This window comes from Argentina silus (assembly GCF_951799395.1).
Source record: "Argentina silus genome assembly, chromosome: X".
In the NCBI taxonomy this organism is placed as follows: domain Eukaryota; kingdom Metazoa; phylum Chordata; class Actinopteri; order Argentiniformes; family Argentinidae; genus Argentina; species Argentina silus.
Window position 1 is genome coordinate 22,800,901 of NC_139653.1, and position 14,512 is coordinate 22,815,412.

A 14,512-nucleotide genomic window follows, 5' to 3' on the forward strand; every position below is an offset into this window, starting at 1 on the left:
ACAGGCATCTGCATCTTTTCACAGTAATTTTTTTTTATCAATTTGCCAGGGAATACAACCAGATGAAGGCAAGGAACTTACTGGATTAGTGGTCATTTTCCCTCAGAGAAACCTTGGGACATTCAACACGTTTTAACATTCTTTTAATAGATTTGAACATATAAATCATTAGGGAACCAAGTATTATGTCAAAAGTAAATGCATGTAGATTCTAAGTAAAACATTGAAGAGTTTAAATCAGCAAATCAAGTGAGATTTTAGAGTTTGTATCTAGGTTTCTTATACCAGTTCTACAATGTACAAAGGCAAAATGTAAAAGAAAATGTTTTTTATTTTGTTATTATTATACATTATAGGCACATACTATCATTAAGATAAATGTTGACATAAAATACTTACTTGCAAGTCCACTTGTTCAGGTTCAATAGCAGTTGAGGGTCAATAGTCTACATCTTTTTCTAAATGGCCATTCAACACTACTCACCCCACAGTGAACAAACAAGAGTGCGATCTGTAAGACACTCCTAAGGTTTGGCATGGGGTGGGAGTTTACCACCAAATTTAAACACACTGGAGAGACCAATGAGTAAGCAACACTAGCCCACTGCACCACACCAATGAACTTACTGCACAGTGCTCTGCGTAAGTAATGGGACAGTGAAGCATTTTTTCTTCTTTTGGATTTTAAATCAAACAATTACTATGAGATTAGTAGAGATTCTCAGCTTTTATATCATAGTATTTGTGTACATATTGGTTTCACCATTCAGAAATTACAACACTTTTTATGCATAGTCCCCCTATTTTAAGATACCCAAAAGTAATGGGACAATTGGCTTGATAAGTGTTTCTGGTAGGTCAGGTGTGTTAAAAGAGCATAAAAGAGCATTAAAAGAGCTGTCAATGTGTAGTATTGATTCTAGGCTCTGGATTTGCTTTAACCTCATTAATTGTTTGATTTAAAATCCAAACTTTTGGAGTGTAGAGCCAAAAGAAGAAACAATGCTTCACTCTCCCATTACTTAGGCAGGGCATTTTATATATCTTTTATGATATCTGAAATGAATTTGTGAATGAGTATGTGGTATATTGTGTACTCCATAATTCAGTTCAACCAACAATGACAGTATACAAACTAAAATCAATACTATCTTTATTATTTTACATATTTCAAATAACTATCAGCTTATGATACAATGAACATGTTCAAGAGCAAACAAAATTGTATCTTCAAAATTGCTGAAAGCTATAATCATCGACATTTCATGGATCTGTTTTTCAAAAGAATTGACAAACATAATAAAACCTTACACACGCATTCAATGCCCTTCCATGAAAACAAACAAACAAAATGAACTGCTGAATGCATTCAAACTAAAGTACATAAAGTGAAAGGTAAACATTTATTATTAGCAGTACATGGCATAGATAGAGAGGATTATAGGCTTTGGACAACTTCACTGATGACACTTGATCACCTAATGTCACAAATAGCAATAAAATGTCATTTGCTGGCCTTTGCTTACTTGCCCCTCCACTCTTCATCCCCCTGACTCCCCTCTCCCCTCTCCCATGCGTGTTGGCCCTAGACCCAGGCCTGCCAGCCGTGGTAGAGGCGGCTGAGGTTGTTGGGGTCCATGGCTTGTTGGATGAGGAGGTTGACCTGCCCCCCCACGCTGAGCACTGTCCCCTCCTCCACCCCCTTCAACTTCTCCTGCAGCCGCAGCAGCACACGCTCCGCCACCTTGTTGAAGCTCTGGCTGTCACAACTGACAGGAGGGGAAAGGACACACAGAGCACTCATTATGTGTGTGTGTATGTGTTTGTGTTGAAAATGTCTAAATGTTTCTTTGGTGTCGTTCAATACATCATATCATATCAAAAGATGATGCATTACCATACAGAAGGCCAACAATATTGTATGCCCATCTGAGTAGAACAGTAGTTATTCAAATGATATAATGTCATGGCCCTGTGCTACCCTGGTGCTGTTGTGGAGTCGGGGGAATCAGTACCTGGATTTGCGGTGGGTCTCCAGGTCTTCTCCTGGTAGGATGGAGGTGAGTGTGGCGTTGAGCTCAGCCTGCTCATCATGCTGCTGCTGCAGGTAGAAGGCCTTCAGTGGGTTCATGGTCCAGTCAAACAGAGGGTCGTACAGCAGCACCTACAGTACATCACAGCAAACAGGAATCATAGGAATTATAAGATGCACATGTACAGTAATGAACACACATACACAGGGGCACTGAATCAAATGTTTTGTATGTGTGTGTACCTCAACAATGGTCAGCAAAGCCTCTTGAGAACTCCTCATGACCTCCATGGTCTTCTCACAGCATCTGAACAGTACAGAAACAGGTTTCAAGACTATCCTGATGTACAGTGCCCTTCATAGGTATTGGAAAGAGGAAGCATTTTGTTTTCTTTTCGCTCTATACTCCAACAGTTTGAATTTGAAATCAAACAATTACTATGAGGTTGAAGTAGAGATTATTAGATTTAATTCAATGTTTTACTTTTTCTTCATTTAGAAATTACAACCCTTTTTATACATAGTCCCCCTATTTCAGAACACCAAAAGTATTAGAAAATTGGCTTGACAGGTATCTCTCGTAAGTTAGATATGTTCCATCACATCATTTGTGCAGGCATAAAAGAGCTGTCAATGTCTAGTATTGATTATAGGCTTTGGATTTGCTTGAACTTCATATTAATTGTTTAATTTGTTTGAACTTTTGGAGTGTAGAGCCAAAAGAAGAAAACATGCTTCACTGTTCCATCACTCAGGCAGGGCACTGTATATAGACTTTGTGATATCTGAAATGAATTTAGAGTCTGCTATTGGTGTCTGTCAACATGAGGACCAAAGAGACATCAATGAAAGTCAAGGAAGCCATTATGTGGCTGAAATATTAGAAAAATCTATCAGAAACATAGCCAACACCTTAGACTTACCCAAATCAACAGTTTTTAGCATCATTAAAAAAGAAAGAAAGCACTGGTGAGCTCAGCCATTGTAAACGGCTGGTAGGCCAAGGAAGGCTTCTACAGTGGATGAATGTTCAACATAATTAAGAAAAAACCCAAAACAACCGTCCCACAGATCAGGAACACTCTCCAGGAGTGAGAATCAATGTGTCAGAGACTCCCATCCACAGAATACATCACCCGCCGAACTACAGAGGCTTCACTGCAAGGTGCAAACCACTATATATCCTCAAAAAGGATGGTCAGGTTACAGTTTGCTAAAATGCACCGAAAAAAACGCTCTGGAAAATGGTCTTGTGAACATATAAGAATAATATTATCATGTACCAGGGTGACTACAAGAGGAAGGTTTTGAGTATTCTGAAGTGTACAGAAACATCTTGTCTGCTCGAGTACAAGTAAATGCCTCAAAATTCATTGGATGGCGCTTTATAATACAGTAAGACAATGGCCCCAAACATACTGCCATAGCAACTAGGGAGTTTTTCAGGGCCAAAAAGCGGTCCTTGACTGGCCAAGTCAATCTTCAGATTTAAATCCAATTGAATATGCAATTCATTTCCTGATGATAAGATTTTAGGCAAAAAGACCAAATCAAAACAAACACAAACTAAAGATGGCTGCAGTACAGGCCTGGCAGAGTATCACCAGAGAAGATACCCAGTGTCTGGTGGGGTCAGTGGGTCACAGACTTCAGGCAGTTATTACATGCAACGGATTGTTAACCAAATACTAAACATGAGTACTTTATTTGTACATTATATGATTTTTTTCCAATAATTCTGGAGCATATTTAAAAAATGTTGTACCTTGTAAATGGTGAACCTAATCTAAAAAGAAAACCCATTGAATTGACTCCATTGTAATTGTTTGATTTCAAATCTCTGTTGGAGTATAGAGCAAACTGTTGGAGTATAGAGCAAAATGCTTCCTCTTTCCAATACTTATGGAGGGCACTGTAAGTCAATCGTCTGAGAAAATGATCTGCAAGTCTCAATTCTCTAGGGAAAGTGCTGTGTCTTACCTTCTGAAAACCCCCTCTACCCCTGTTATGCCCATCCCATCAACTACATCTCTGGACAGTCTGAAGGGAACAGTCTCAGGGGTGGGGAGAATCTTGCCCTGTTCAAAAGCAACACCTGAGAACAGAGAGGGACAAAGACATGTCAAGCTGTTAAATGCCTGACCCAAAATGCCCATGTAAAGAGTAGAGAAGTGGTGACTAAGAGCAGATTATTTCCTTGTGCCCTTACCCAAATCTATATGCACCAGCTCAGCTGTCTCCTCATCTATCAGGATGTTCTGGATGTGCCTATCACCCAGTCCAACAATGTAGCCCACTGAGGGAAACAACCACAAAAACAATGGATGGAGTTATTAGTGCCATTAAACTAAAAGCTAAAGAGAGAAGTGGTGACTAAGAACAGATTATTTCCTTGTTGAAAGTTTGTTGTCTGAGTGTGTTGTGGAGAGCAGGGTTAGTTGTACCGATGGAGGAAGTAGCCACACTGCAGGTGTAGGCCAGCCGCTTCTCAAACCACACCGCGGGGTCCAGGAATCGCTCCATGCAGAAATAGCGGAAGACGGGCCGAAAGTTCTGACACACCTCACTGAAAGCCTGGGATTTCCCATCAAAGCCAAGCCTCTGAGACTCCTACAGAATAGACAACAAGAATATATCAAGCAATAGCAATATTGCCTTATTTCATTATTTGTGTCAAATGAATAGTTTTTTCCCCCATTAAGTTTATGAAATATGGATTTTAGCAAAAAGTACAGGAGTGGGTACACCACCAGAATAGGAGTACATAAACACAGGAGTAATAATCCAGCCATAGTGGAACTGACAATCATCTTTTTACGACAAGCTAGGTTGGTCCAGTCCTGGGGCTGAAAGCGTTTGTGGGCACCCTTCTGGGGGTCAACCAGGAACTCCCCGATAGGCACAGTGCCAGAGCACCACTCCAGCACTCCACTGCGTTGGGAGAAGGGAACCACCTGGGCAGAAACAGAGAAAGCTGACATCAGTAAGACTCTGTACAAACAGATCAATTTCTTTACATTACTTTAGTAAAGCACAATACTGAAATACATGGGCACTTACAATAAGAAAATGCATAATACGCATATTAAAATACACATGGATAAAGAAATATAGAAACATTTGACACACATATTTGCCAACTGCTCAGCCCAACTTCTTGAATCTGGCTATTGTCCATAAATTATTGTGCAGTGGAATGGCATGGGGGATTTTCTGTAGTGTTCTGTGCATGCACGTGGACTATGAGTTTGTGACTGTGTCCTGTCTGTCTTTTGGTGGAGGTGTCTCTGGATGGGGGTAGCCAGTGCCTGAAGTAGGATGTAGGTTGTGAGTTTACAAATTATTTGCAAACTTTCTACTCATAAATATGACCAGCCACATATGAGACACAGACAGTGACCTTGTAGCGGCGGATGTTGAGCTTCCTCTTGCGGGTCTCTGTGTTGCGCTGCAGGAGCATGGAACACATGTGGAACACTTGCTGCATGACAGCATCCTGCCTCAGGTCATCCTGGCCCTGGACCACCAAGAGGGCAAAGGTCACCAACATCATACAAACTCTGCACCAGAAATGACCCAACCTCTGTAGAGTTTGTGACAGGGTGTGTTCCCATTGCTAAGAGTTATGTCAAGTCAGCTGACCAAAAGACAAATCGCAGAAAATTCCAGTTAATAATACAATTAATATAGTTGTAATTCCTATTGGATATGGGTGTTTTATCTTGCATTTATGTGATTCTCTGGTGTTGAGAAACAGACTTATTGTATTATTTCCTCCTGACTCTCCAACTGTGAATGTGAATGATTAGCTTGGGAGTGACAAGTGGTCCAGCAAATAAACACAAACGTAACAATACCCTTTGGAATGCACTCAAATGAACAAAGCATGGGAGAGTGATTGATTTGTTATACTACACAAAGAAATGATTAATAATTAACAACAACTCCACATAGGAATTAAATCGAGGTCAAAACAGAACCTCAAGTCCTCTCTTTTCCTAAGCATGGCTTTGTTACAAAAGGCAGTGCATTTACCTTTGAATAGCATACATTACACACACACGCATACTCGCATGTACACTATGATTTTTAGGGATAATACAGATTCTCTCACCTTGACCAGCTGTCGTCTGCTCTTGCCGTCTGAACCGACACAGTCGATGATCTTGGGGAGGTTGACCCCTCCGGCCAGGTGAAAGTGAGGCTTGAAGGACTTGATGGTCACCAGATTGTCATAGTTACCTGAGGGGTCCACCTGTTTCGATAAACAAATATGGACACATTACCTTTCTATATAATTGTTCAAAGCACACCATGGCATTATGTAGTAGTTTAAGCGACACTAATTTAATAGGCATAAAGGAAACTATTTTGTGAGGGCTCAAACTGAGGAACAGATCCATTCTCTACCTTGACCTCCATTGTAGGAATTATGACATCATCCAGGTCATTTATTTTCATGATGAGCTGATCAGATGGAATAGGGATGGCTTCTACAGAGGAACGCAAGGTAATTACCATTGATTAGGCATGTCACAGATGCATTTAATACAGTTACAAAACAACATTAGTACAATGGCAGTGCTAAAACCCTGTGGAAGCTCTAGAGTGTGGTTGTGTTTTGTGTGATGAGGACAGTGCAATTGCTCCTCACTCTTCTCTGTCTTGTGGCGAGTGGCGTCCAAGTAGGCCAGTGTGATGTAGGCATCACAGAGAAGCTCTATGTCTTTGATCATCTGGGCCCTCTTCTTCCTGATCACGTTAATGATCTTCTTGGCTACCTCAGAGCGCTCCTGCAGGAGAAAACACATCCTCATTCACCAGACTCTCACACACACACACACACACACACACACACACACACACACACACACACACACACACACACACACACACACACACACACACATATACACACACATATACACACACACACACACACACACACTCCTTTCAGTGGGGTCCCGTAGGGGGTGTTAGTCCTACCAGGTCCAGTTGGGAGGGCTGCTGCGGGGCGCTCTTGGACAGGCGGCCGCGGGAGAAGCTGTCATCCTTGTTGGCATTGACCAGAGCCAGGATGATGAAGAGTGTGTGGTGAGGGTGCTCCAGGGACGAGCGACAGATCAGCTGAAGACAGAGGAAGGTGAATATGATTGAAGAAATTGTCTCTTTCTGAGAGGCAACTGGTCCATCAGAAGAACAGAGGAAATCCACTTAATACACCCACTTTGTTTCTTTAGAGTCACCAGATACTCTCCTTGTTGGCGTTGACCAGATACACCGTTTTTGAGATAGTAAGTGCTGAATATTTAAATAGAATGAGCATAATTTGGCCCTGAGTGTAATTAATGTCTAATTGTTGAGTTAACAGTGACAGTGCTACAGTACCTCATTGAGAACATCATGGAAGCCCACATCCTCCGGCACCACAGCAGACATCTTGGTGCCCATGCGTGCAGCCAGCTGGTACATGAGGGGCAGAAACTTATAGGATGGGATCCTCTTCACGCCACCCTGAGGACAAACACAACAGTTCATCCTAAAAGGGTACCAACATAAGTCAAAGAAAATTACATTATATGAACATGTTATGTCTGATTTCCTTTTGAATTAGTATTTCTTCATATTTAAATCAAGTCAATACAACATAATACCGCTCTAAAATGCACTAAACCATCTCAATCTGTCGTTTCTCTCTGATTCAAAAGCAAACAATGTTAAAAACAGGTTCATGACAAGATGTGTTAGGGTGTATAAGTGGCTCCTTTAAGGTGAGTGTGTCATTGTCTCACCTTTATCATGTCGTTGACAGTCTTGATGTCAGCGTTTTCAAGCCACAGCGAGGCTAGGCGGAACACCCATGTGTCATGCTCCTCTCCCTGCTCCAGACACTGGATGTAGTTCTCCACAGCCTTACACAGGAACCTCCTCTTATCGGCCTGCAGGTTGGACAGAGCCCTCTCATCCAGCTCCAACTCCCGTTGCACCTTCACTGTGTACCTAAGAGCACCAAGAGGATGAGGCTTTGGTGTATCAGCACACGCATGCATGACTGCCCGCACGCACACACACACAGTTGATCTGAGCATCTGCATTAAAACAGTAGGTCAATACCACACAACAATGGGATTTCCCACTTGTGTTGCCATCACTGACCTGTTGGTGCTAACCTTGCGCTCCCTCATCAGTCCCACCTCCTCCTTGGCCTTCTCCAGCAAGGCCTGCTTGTTCTCAAACTCAGAGGACTTCATGTAGTTCTCAATGCTCTGGTACTGGGCATCTGAGAACCTGGCCAGAGACAGGAAGGCCTGGGTCCTCTGGCTCTGCAGCTTGGAATTTGAACCCACTGCATGGCCCTTGATCACCTCCACTGCCTGCAAGAGGTCACACATGCACATTCACATACACATACAGTACACACGCATGCACAAAGTGTACACACACACACTATTGTGGAACCTGAAGATAGTACATCTACAAAATATGTAGTCCTATGATTTTCAACCATACCCTCTCTAGATACTTGTCCAGAATGACTCCAGGACTCTCCAGGCACGTCTCAGCCAGCCAGTTCCCACACAGCCTCAGACACTCAGCGTACACTGGCACCAGAGCAGGGTTAAAGTCCACCTGAGCAGGACACAGAAGAATGACCATAGTGTAGTTATGATTAGCACAGACAGACTGAATAGCATCATCAGTATGTGTAGACACATATATACGTGCTGAGTGTCTAACCTGCTCCTCCAGAGTGTGGATCATCTGTCGCAGAAGGCCTAGAGCTAGACCCTGCTCTCCCTTCGCCCAGAACACTTGCGCCTCCTCCAGCTGCCATGACGATGCCGTGGAGCCACTGCCCCCTCCACCATACTGCTTCATCTGGAACACCGCCCTCTCTGCCAGCTGGGCACAGGGCACACAGGCACATACACTCAGTCACACATACTGGAGAGAGACCAGGACAGTCACATATACAGTAGGTCTACTATACCAACCACACACACACACACACACACACACACACACACACACACACACACACACACACACACACACACACTTTTGGGTTCTACCTGTGTGTTTCCAGCTTGGCGGGCCACCTGACACAGCTCCATGAGATGGGAGGTGAGGGCAGTGATGAGGTACTTCTTCCTGTCAGGGTCAGTCTCCCGGGAGATGAGGGTCTCCTGAGCCACAGAGCGCAGGGCCAGGATGGGCTCCACCAGCGCAAAGTCACTGTCCACCAGCAGCTGGGAGTGCTGCTGCCACTGGACACACACCTCCGACAGGCCCGCATCTGTCAGGGGGCTGCCACGGAGAACACACACACACGTACAACTTAGATAACAGTGTATGTGATCCCTGCCTTGGTGGATCTGTGCTGTATTTAACCATATACATTGTATGGACCCTATACAGTGGATTTCAAATATATTGGCACATAGAGATTCTTAATGAGTGAGGTGTGTTGTGTGTAAGCTGCCTGGGAGGTTATGGTTGGTTATGTCACCTGTAGAAGAGTTGTCGGACACTCTCCAGCTCACTGATGCTCTGGAGATTCCGTAGAGCAGGGTAGAGTGAGGACACAGCCTCCAGACTGCCTCTACACAGCTCCTCTACCTCAGCACCCCTACAACACACACACACACACACACACACACATTTCAGGTAATACCCAAGTTAGAAAACTGTTATATCGGTAGTTAATTGTCATGAGTGAAACTATTGTATTATTGTTTACCTGGCATATGCAAGAGTTTGATCGAATGTGGAAAATTCTCTGTCTCTCAAAGACTGTAGGGCGCAGAACACTGACTCATTGAAGCCAGGGTTCAATTTCTCACTCCTGAAACAACAATGGTGTTCATCAACAACAATAACCCGAATATTGTCATGTTCTACAACAATACCAACATAAAAATCTATGGAGTCTCCATAGTCTAATTATACCGTCTTACAGTAAATAGTCCCTCCCACTCACCTTTCTGATAGGTCACAGTCCCACTGCATATTCCTCCATGCAGCCTGAAACCTGAGCTCCCATAGTTCCACCCCCCACTCCACCCCCTCACTCTCCAGACCACGCAGGTACGTGGCCAGGATGTTGCTCAGACCAAAGTTCCGCAGACCCTAAACGACCAATGGAGAAACACCATTAGCTATGGGTCCTTAACCATGATGACAAAGTTATGAGTAGAACCTGATATCTGCTCACCTCCACTATGCCCACTTGGCGTGTGACCTCAGCAAGATTGGAGTGGAGATCGTATGAGGTCAGAGCTTTTCCCCACATGGCCTCATGCTCATATGTCCGAATCCTAAAAACATGGATACAAACAATACAGATTAAAATCTGCTAGTCTAGAGCACACTTAGCTAACAATACTGTAGGCCTACACAAAGGACTGTGTTACCTGGTAAGAGGGCTAGTCATCTTCCCCCCTCCACACCCATACAGACTGTCTGGCTCTCCAATACTCCGATACACTTCAATCAGTAGATCCTACACCATGGATAGAGACATGACAGTACCAAGCTGTGACAATGGCTAATTCATATAAGACATGAGACTAAATTAATTTCGACAAAGGAGAATGTCATTACCTGTAGACTTATGCCTGTGTCTTCCACACTCTTCTCAGTCATAATGGAAATTGTGAAGTTCTGACTGCTCTCATCAAACGCAATTCTACGTGACGTTCTGGATGTAGTCCTGAGAAGTAGAGCACTGTGAGAAGATCATTTATGCCAACTGCACTGATACAGGTTTAATAAACAACATATCTTTGAACAGAGGTGGAAGCACTCTTTACCTACGGTTCTCCTCCATGTTGGATTTGATCTTGTCCACATAGATCTCAGAATAGAGCAGAGCTGTGAAGTGGGCTGAGCAGGACTGGGCTGCCCTGGCCACCTCCAGGTAATTCAGTTCCAACCAGAAGTTAGAGTGGCACACCGTCCCACACTGCTTACTGAAACACAATGAACATCATTAACCACTATGCTCATATAAAAGGCCATAGAGTATTTAAAAACAGGTGTGCAATGCAGTATGAGACAAAAAGCATAGACAAACCTGTCAGAATCCAGAGGTCTCTGTTGCTGTCTCAGATAGTCAATGACAGACAGCATTGTACGCAGAGAGGCCATATCCAATGGACCCTGACTGACAATGTCTGTCTCTCCTGGAAATATAATCAACAAAATGTAATTGTAAAGACCCCCCTAATGGAAAAATCAAGTATTAAATGGGAAACATACAGCTATGTCATACAAATAAGGGCGGTGACCTAAGTAGAAAAGGCCTAATAGAGCTCTACCCACTAGAGTCTGTGGGGAGGGGAGTGGTGGAGCGACTTGAGGCCTGGGCACTCCTGGAGCAGTGGGTAAAGAAATCCTGGGTGTGTGTGGAGAGGAGCTTCCTCCAGGAGCTGTCAACATCCCCCAGCAGGATATCATGGATGATGAGGGGCAAAGCCTTCTGACAGAAGTCTGTTCTCACCTGAACACATGGCACAATACATGGGTTAGGACAAAGATAGGCTGACTATATCTCACATTTGTGACAGAACAAAGCAATTAGCATTATAACAGTAGCTATACTGCAGGTGAGGAGAGATAATAGCTATGTCCTCACCAGACATAGGGGACGTGAGTGTAGCAGAGCCTCATTCCTGACCCCTCCACTGTCCAATAGTGCTGTGCACAGTGTCTTCAACCAGGCCTTATGGCCCCCAACCTGAGGTACCCATAGCTCATGGCTTTCCAGCCTCTCCATGGCCTCCGAGCTCACCTCCGCACTCACCCGCTCCACCTACAAATAATCAATAAACACACACAATTACACAAAAACACATACACACAGATACACCGGACAAGGACATAAGGCCAAATGTCATGTGGGACCCACCCTCCTCTTGGCTGATCTGAAGGGGTTCAGGTAGGCCAGCATGGGGTCCCGGTTGTCTTTGTGCATCTCCCAGAAGTCAGCTCCAGACTGGGTAGCCAGGATGTTCTTCAGACACTGGGCCGCAGCTTGCCTCACCTCAATACTGACAAGACACACAACCACATGGAACCACAACCACATGTGAGAAGAGAGAGAGCCAACACACTCATTGAGTGAGGACTTCTGTATGAGAATACAGTGACTGCTTGACTGGGCTTATGTCAGTGTTGATTTAGTGAGAAATCTCATTCCCCATTAGGTATGCTGTATATGACGTACCAGTGGTGTGTAAGGGCGTTGTTCATGCAGCTGAGGATGATGAAGAGACACTGGGGCTCCACGGTGGAGAAGAGAGACGAGGCTCGAGCGTTGAGCTGCTCCTTCCCATGGAGCAGAGCGATAGTGGAGAAATCTACTGGCCCCAGCTCTCCCAGACAGCTACCAGCAGCCTCTGCAAAGTCACGGTCACACACAGCATTAATGAGAGAAAGGGTATATCAGCTGATAAGCGACAATAAGCTATCCTACAAAATGCATATGGATAACCTTGTGAGGAAGCTTAAACTGAAATTGGGTTCTTACTTTCGTAACAAGGCTTGCTGTCTGTTTGAAGCTAGAAAGAATCTTGCCCAAGCCATTTTTCTTTCTGTAATTGATTATGGTGACTTATTGTACATACATCCAGCCTCTTCTGTGTTACAGATATTGGACTCATGGAGTTTATCATGCATCCTTGCACTTTGTTACAAATGCCAAGTCACTCACCCACCATTTTACACACGCAGACAGCTACATTAGTATGTGTTAATTTACAAAGCCCTTCTGGGTAAACTCCCCCTATACCTCTGTAGCCTGCTCTCCTTCACCACAAGCAGTTACCAGACGAGGTCTACTAGAAGGTTGCTACTTCAAGTCCCCTTTTCATATTGTGTACCTGAGGTATGGAATAGTCTACAAGGTATGCTTCACCTAGATGTACTAGTGCCCCTAAATTAGTTTAAAACTGATGCAAAACTCAGGGGGAGTGTAAATGTTTTCTGTAGGCCGGATCATGTTGTTGTGCTGATTGTATTGTATGTTTTACATTTAGTAATATTGTATTGACTGCTATAGCTTTCTTGGCCAGGTCTGCCTTGCAAAAGAGACTTTGTGTCTCAATGGGCTTTTCCTGGTTAAATAAAGAAATAAACAATAAACAATATTGCCAACAGGCAGGTAAGGTTTAACATACATACTGTACCTAGAATGTCTCTTCCCCCAGGGTGGTTGGCTGCTAGCTTACAGAGCTGTAGCAGGTTGAGCACTAGCTTCACCAGCACACTCTCTGCAGGGTCCACTTTAATAAGGAGTTAAGAGAGACAAGATTGTAAAAAGGCATTCAAACACACAGGGTTAAATGTCATCCCTCAGGTCCTCAGCTGGCTGCTTTTCTGTTGCGTTCTCTCTCTCTCTCTCTCTCTCTCTCTCTCTCTCTCTCTCTCACCATGGCACTCTCCTAGCAGCCTTCTGATGTTGCCTTTGTTGGAGTGGAGCTGTCTCCTCAGGTCCTTCAGCCCCTCTAGCCTAGTCAGAGGCAGGGAATCACTGGAAACTACCGACAGGAAGTGACCTATCTCCTGTGGAGAAGGAGACAGAGAGGCTCATGGGACATGCCGATTGTGTGGGGAGGTGTGATTCAGTTATAGAGGTGAGGGGTGAAAGTGTGCGTGTGTGTGTTACCTGTCTGAGAGTAAAGGTCCCTGTGCTGTATTTGAGTGTGTGCTGCACTGCCCTCAGCTCTCTAAACTCATGGCGGTCTGGGAAAGGCTCCAACCGCTGGATGGCACACTTCAGTTTGTCCTGATTCTCGATCACCAGGAACTTCAGCAAACTGAGCACCTGAGATAGAAAAAGCAAGAGAAATAACAAATACTGGGAGAGAATGATGGAGAGAAAATGAATGCGTTCTACATATTTTGGGCATAGGATCCTGTGTCTTAACTGTTAGCCATTTGAGGTGGCCATGTCTTACCTGCTGTGAGATGTTAAGCTGGCCCGTAACCTGTGCTGTGAGAGTACCAATGATGACCTGCAGGTGGCTCTCCAGAGCGTCGTCACAGAACTGCACAGCCTGGCGACACACAGAGGTCAGCAGGTCACAGCACAAAGAGAAACTGCGACTGGACACCTCATCCAGCTGGGCAGGCCTAGGAATAGATAACAGGAAACTGATACATGGCATAAAATGACTAAATGACTAGAGCAACGAGCAAAGAGTGTGTGTGTGTGTATGTATGTGTGTGTGTGTGTGTGTGTGTGTGTGTGTGTGTGTGTGTGTGTGTGTGCGTGCGTGCGTGCGTGTGTGTGTGTGTGTATGTGTATGTGTCCATGCCAACCTGCTGTTGATGTGGTGGATGAGTGTGTAGATGATGTCTCGTAGGACGAAGGCCCAGGCTCCCCCCAGGCCATCCTTCACCTCCTTAAGTAGCAGGCTGACAAACAGGTGGTACATCAGCAGGATACGGTGCCTCTCATAGGCGTTGGTGGTCTCA

General features: G+C 44.3%; 1 protein-coding gene across 1 annotated transcript in view; it reads right to left on the reverse strand.

Annotated features, from left to right (window-relative positions):
- Positions 1–1,148: 1,148 nt before the first annotated feature.
- atm (ATM serine/threonine kinase) overlaps positions 1,149–14,512 on the reverse strand; it is a 28,621-nt gene continuing 15,257 nt past the window's right edge. Inside the window, exons 29-63 of the mRNA XM_083695049.1 lie at positions 14,357–14,512; positions 13,993–14,167; positions 13,701–13,859; positions 13,465–13,597; positions 13,222–13,317; positions 12,261–12,432; positions 11,943–12,084; positions 11,670–11,846; positions 11,357–11,534; positions 11,109–11,217; positions 10,846–11,004; positions 10,637–10,745; positions 10,447–10,535; positions 10,248–10,350; positions 10,014–10,162; positions 9,774–9,878; positions 9,543–9,662; positions 9,106–9,340; positions 8,771–8,935; positions 8,543–8,662; positions 8,189–8,406; positions 7,825–8,032; positions 7,421–7,546; positions 7,019–7,159; positions 6,687–6,825; positions 6,443–6,525; positions 6,147–6,287; positions 5,433–5,549; positions 4,837–4,986; positions 4,477–4,642; positions 4,242–4,328; positions 4,013–4,127; positions 2,276–2,339; positions 2,016–2,164; positions 1,149–1,769 (exon numbers count right to left, since the gene is read on the reverse strand). The exon at positions 14,357–14,512 is cut by the window's right edge and continues 44 nt beyond it. Coding sequence (XP_083551175.1) covers positions 1,586–1,769; positions 2,016–2,164; positions 2,276–2,339; positions 4,013–4,127; positions 4,242–4,328; positions 4,477–4,642; positions 4,837–4,986; positions 5,433–5,549; positions 6,147–6,287; positions 6,443–6,525; positions 6,687–6,825; positions 7,019–7,159; positions 7,421–7,546; positions 7,825–8,032; positions 8,189–8,406; positions 8,543–8,662; positions 8,771–8,935; positions 9,106–9,340; positions 9,543–9,662; positions 9,774–9,878; positions 10,014–10,162; positions 10,248–10,350; positions 10,447–10,535; positions 10,637–10,745; positions 10,846–11,004; positions 11,109–11,217; positions 11,357–11,534; positions 11,670–11,846; positions 11,943–12,084; positions 12,261–12,432; positions 13,222–13,317; positions 13,465–13,597; positions 13,701–13,859; positions 13,993–14,167; positions 14,357–14,512 — 4,939 coding nt within the window. The 3' untranslated portion in view covers positions 1,149–1,585. The remainder of the gene's footprint in view (positions 1,770–2,015; positions 2,165–2,275; positions 2,340–4,012; positions 4,128–4,241; positions 4,329–4,476; positions 4,643–4,836; positions 4,987–5,432; positions 5,550–6,146; positions 6,288–6,442; positions 6,526–6,686; positions 6,826–7,018; positions 7,160–7,420; positions 7,547–7,824; positions 8,033–8,188; positions 8,407–8,542; positions 8,663–8,770; positions 8,936–9,105; positions 9,341–9,542; positions 9,663–9,773; positions 9,879–10,013; positions 10,163–10,247; positions 10,351–10,446; positions 10,536–10,636; positions 10,746–10,845; positions 11,005–11,108; positions 11,218–11,356; positions 11,535–11,669; positions 11,847–11,942; positions 12,085–12,260; positions 12,433–13,221; positions 13,318–13,464; positions 13,598–13,700; positions 13,860–13,992; positions 14,168–14,356) is intronic.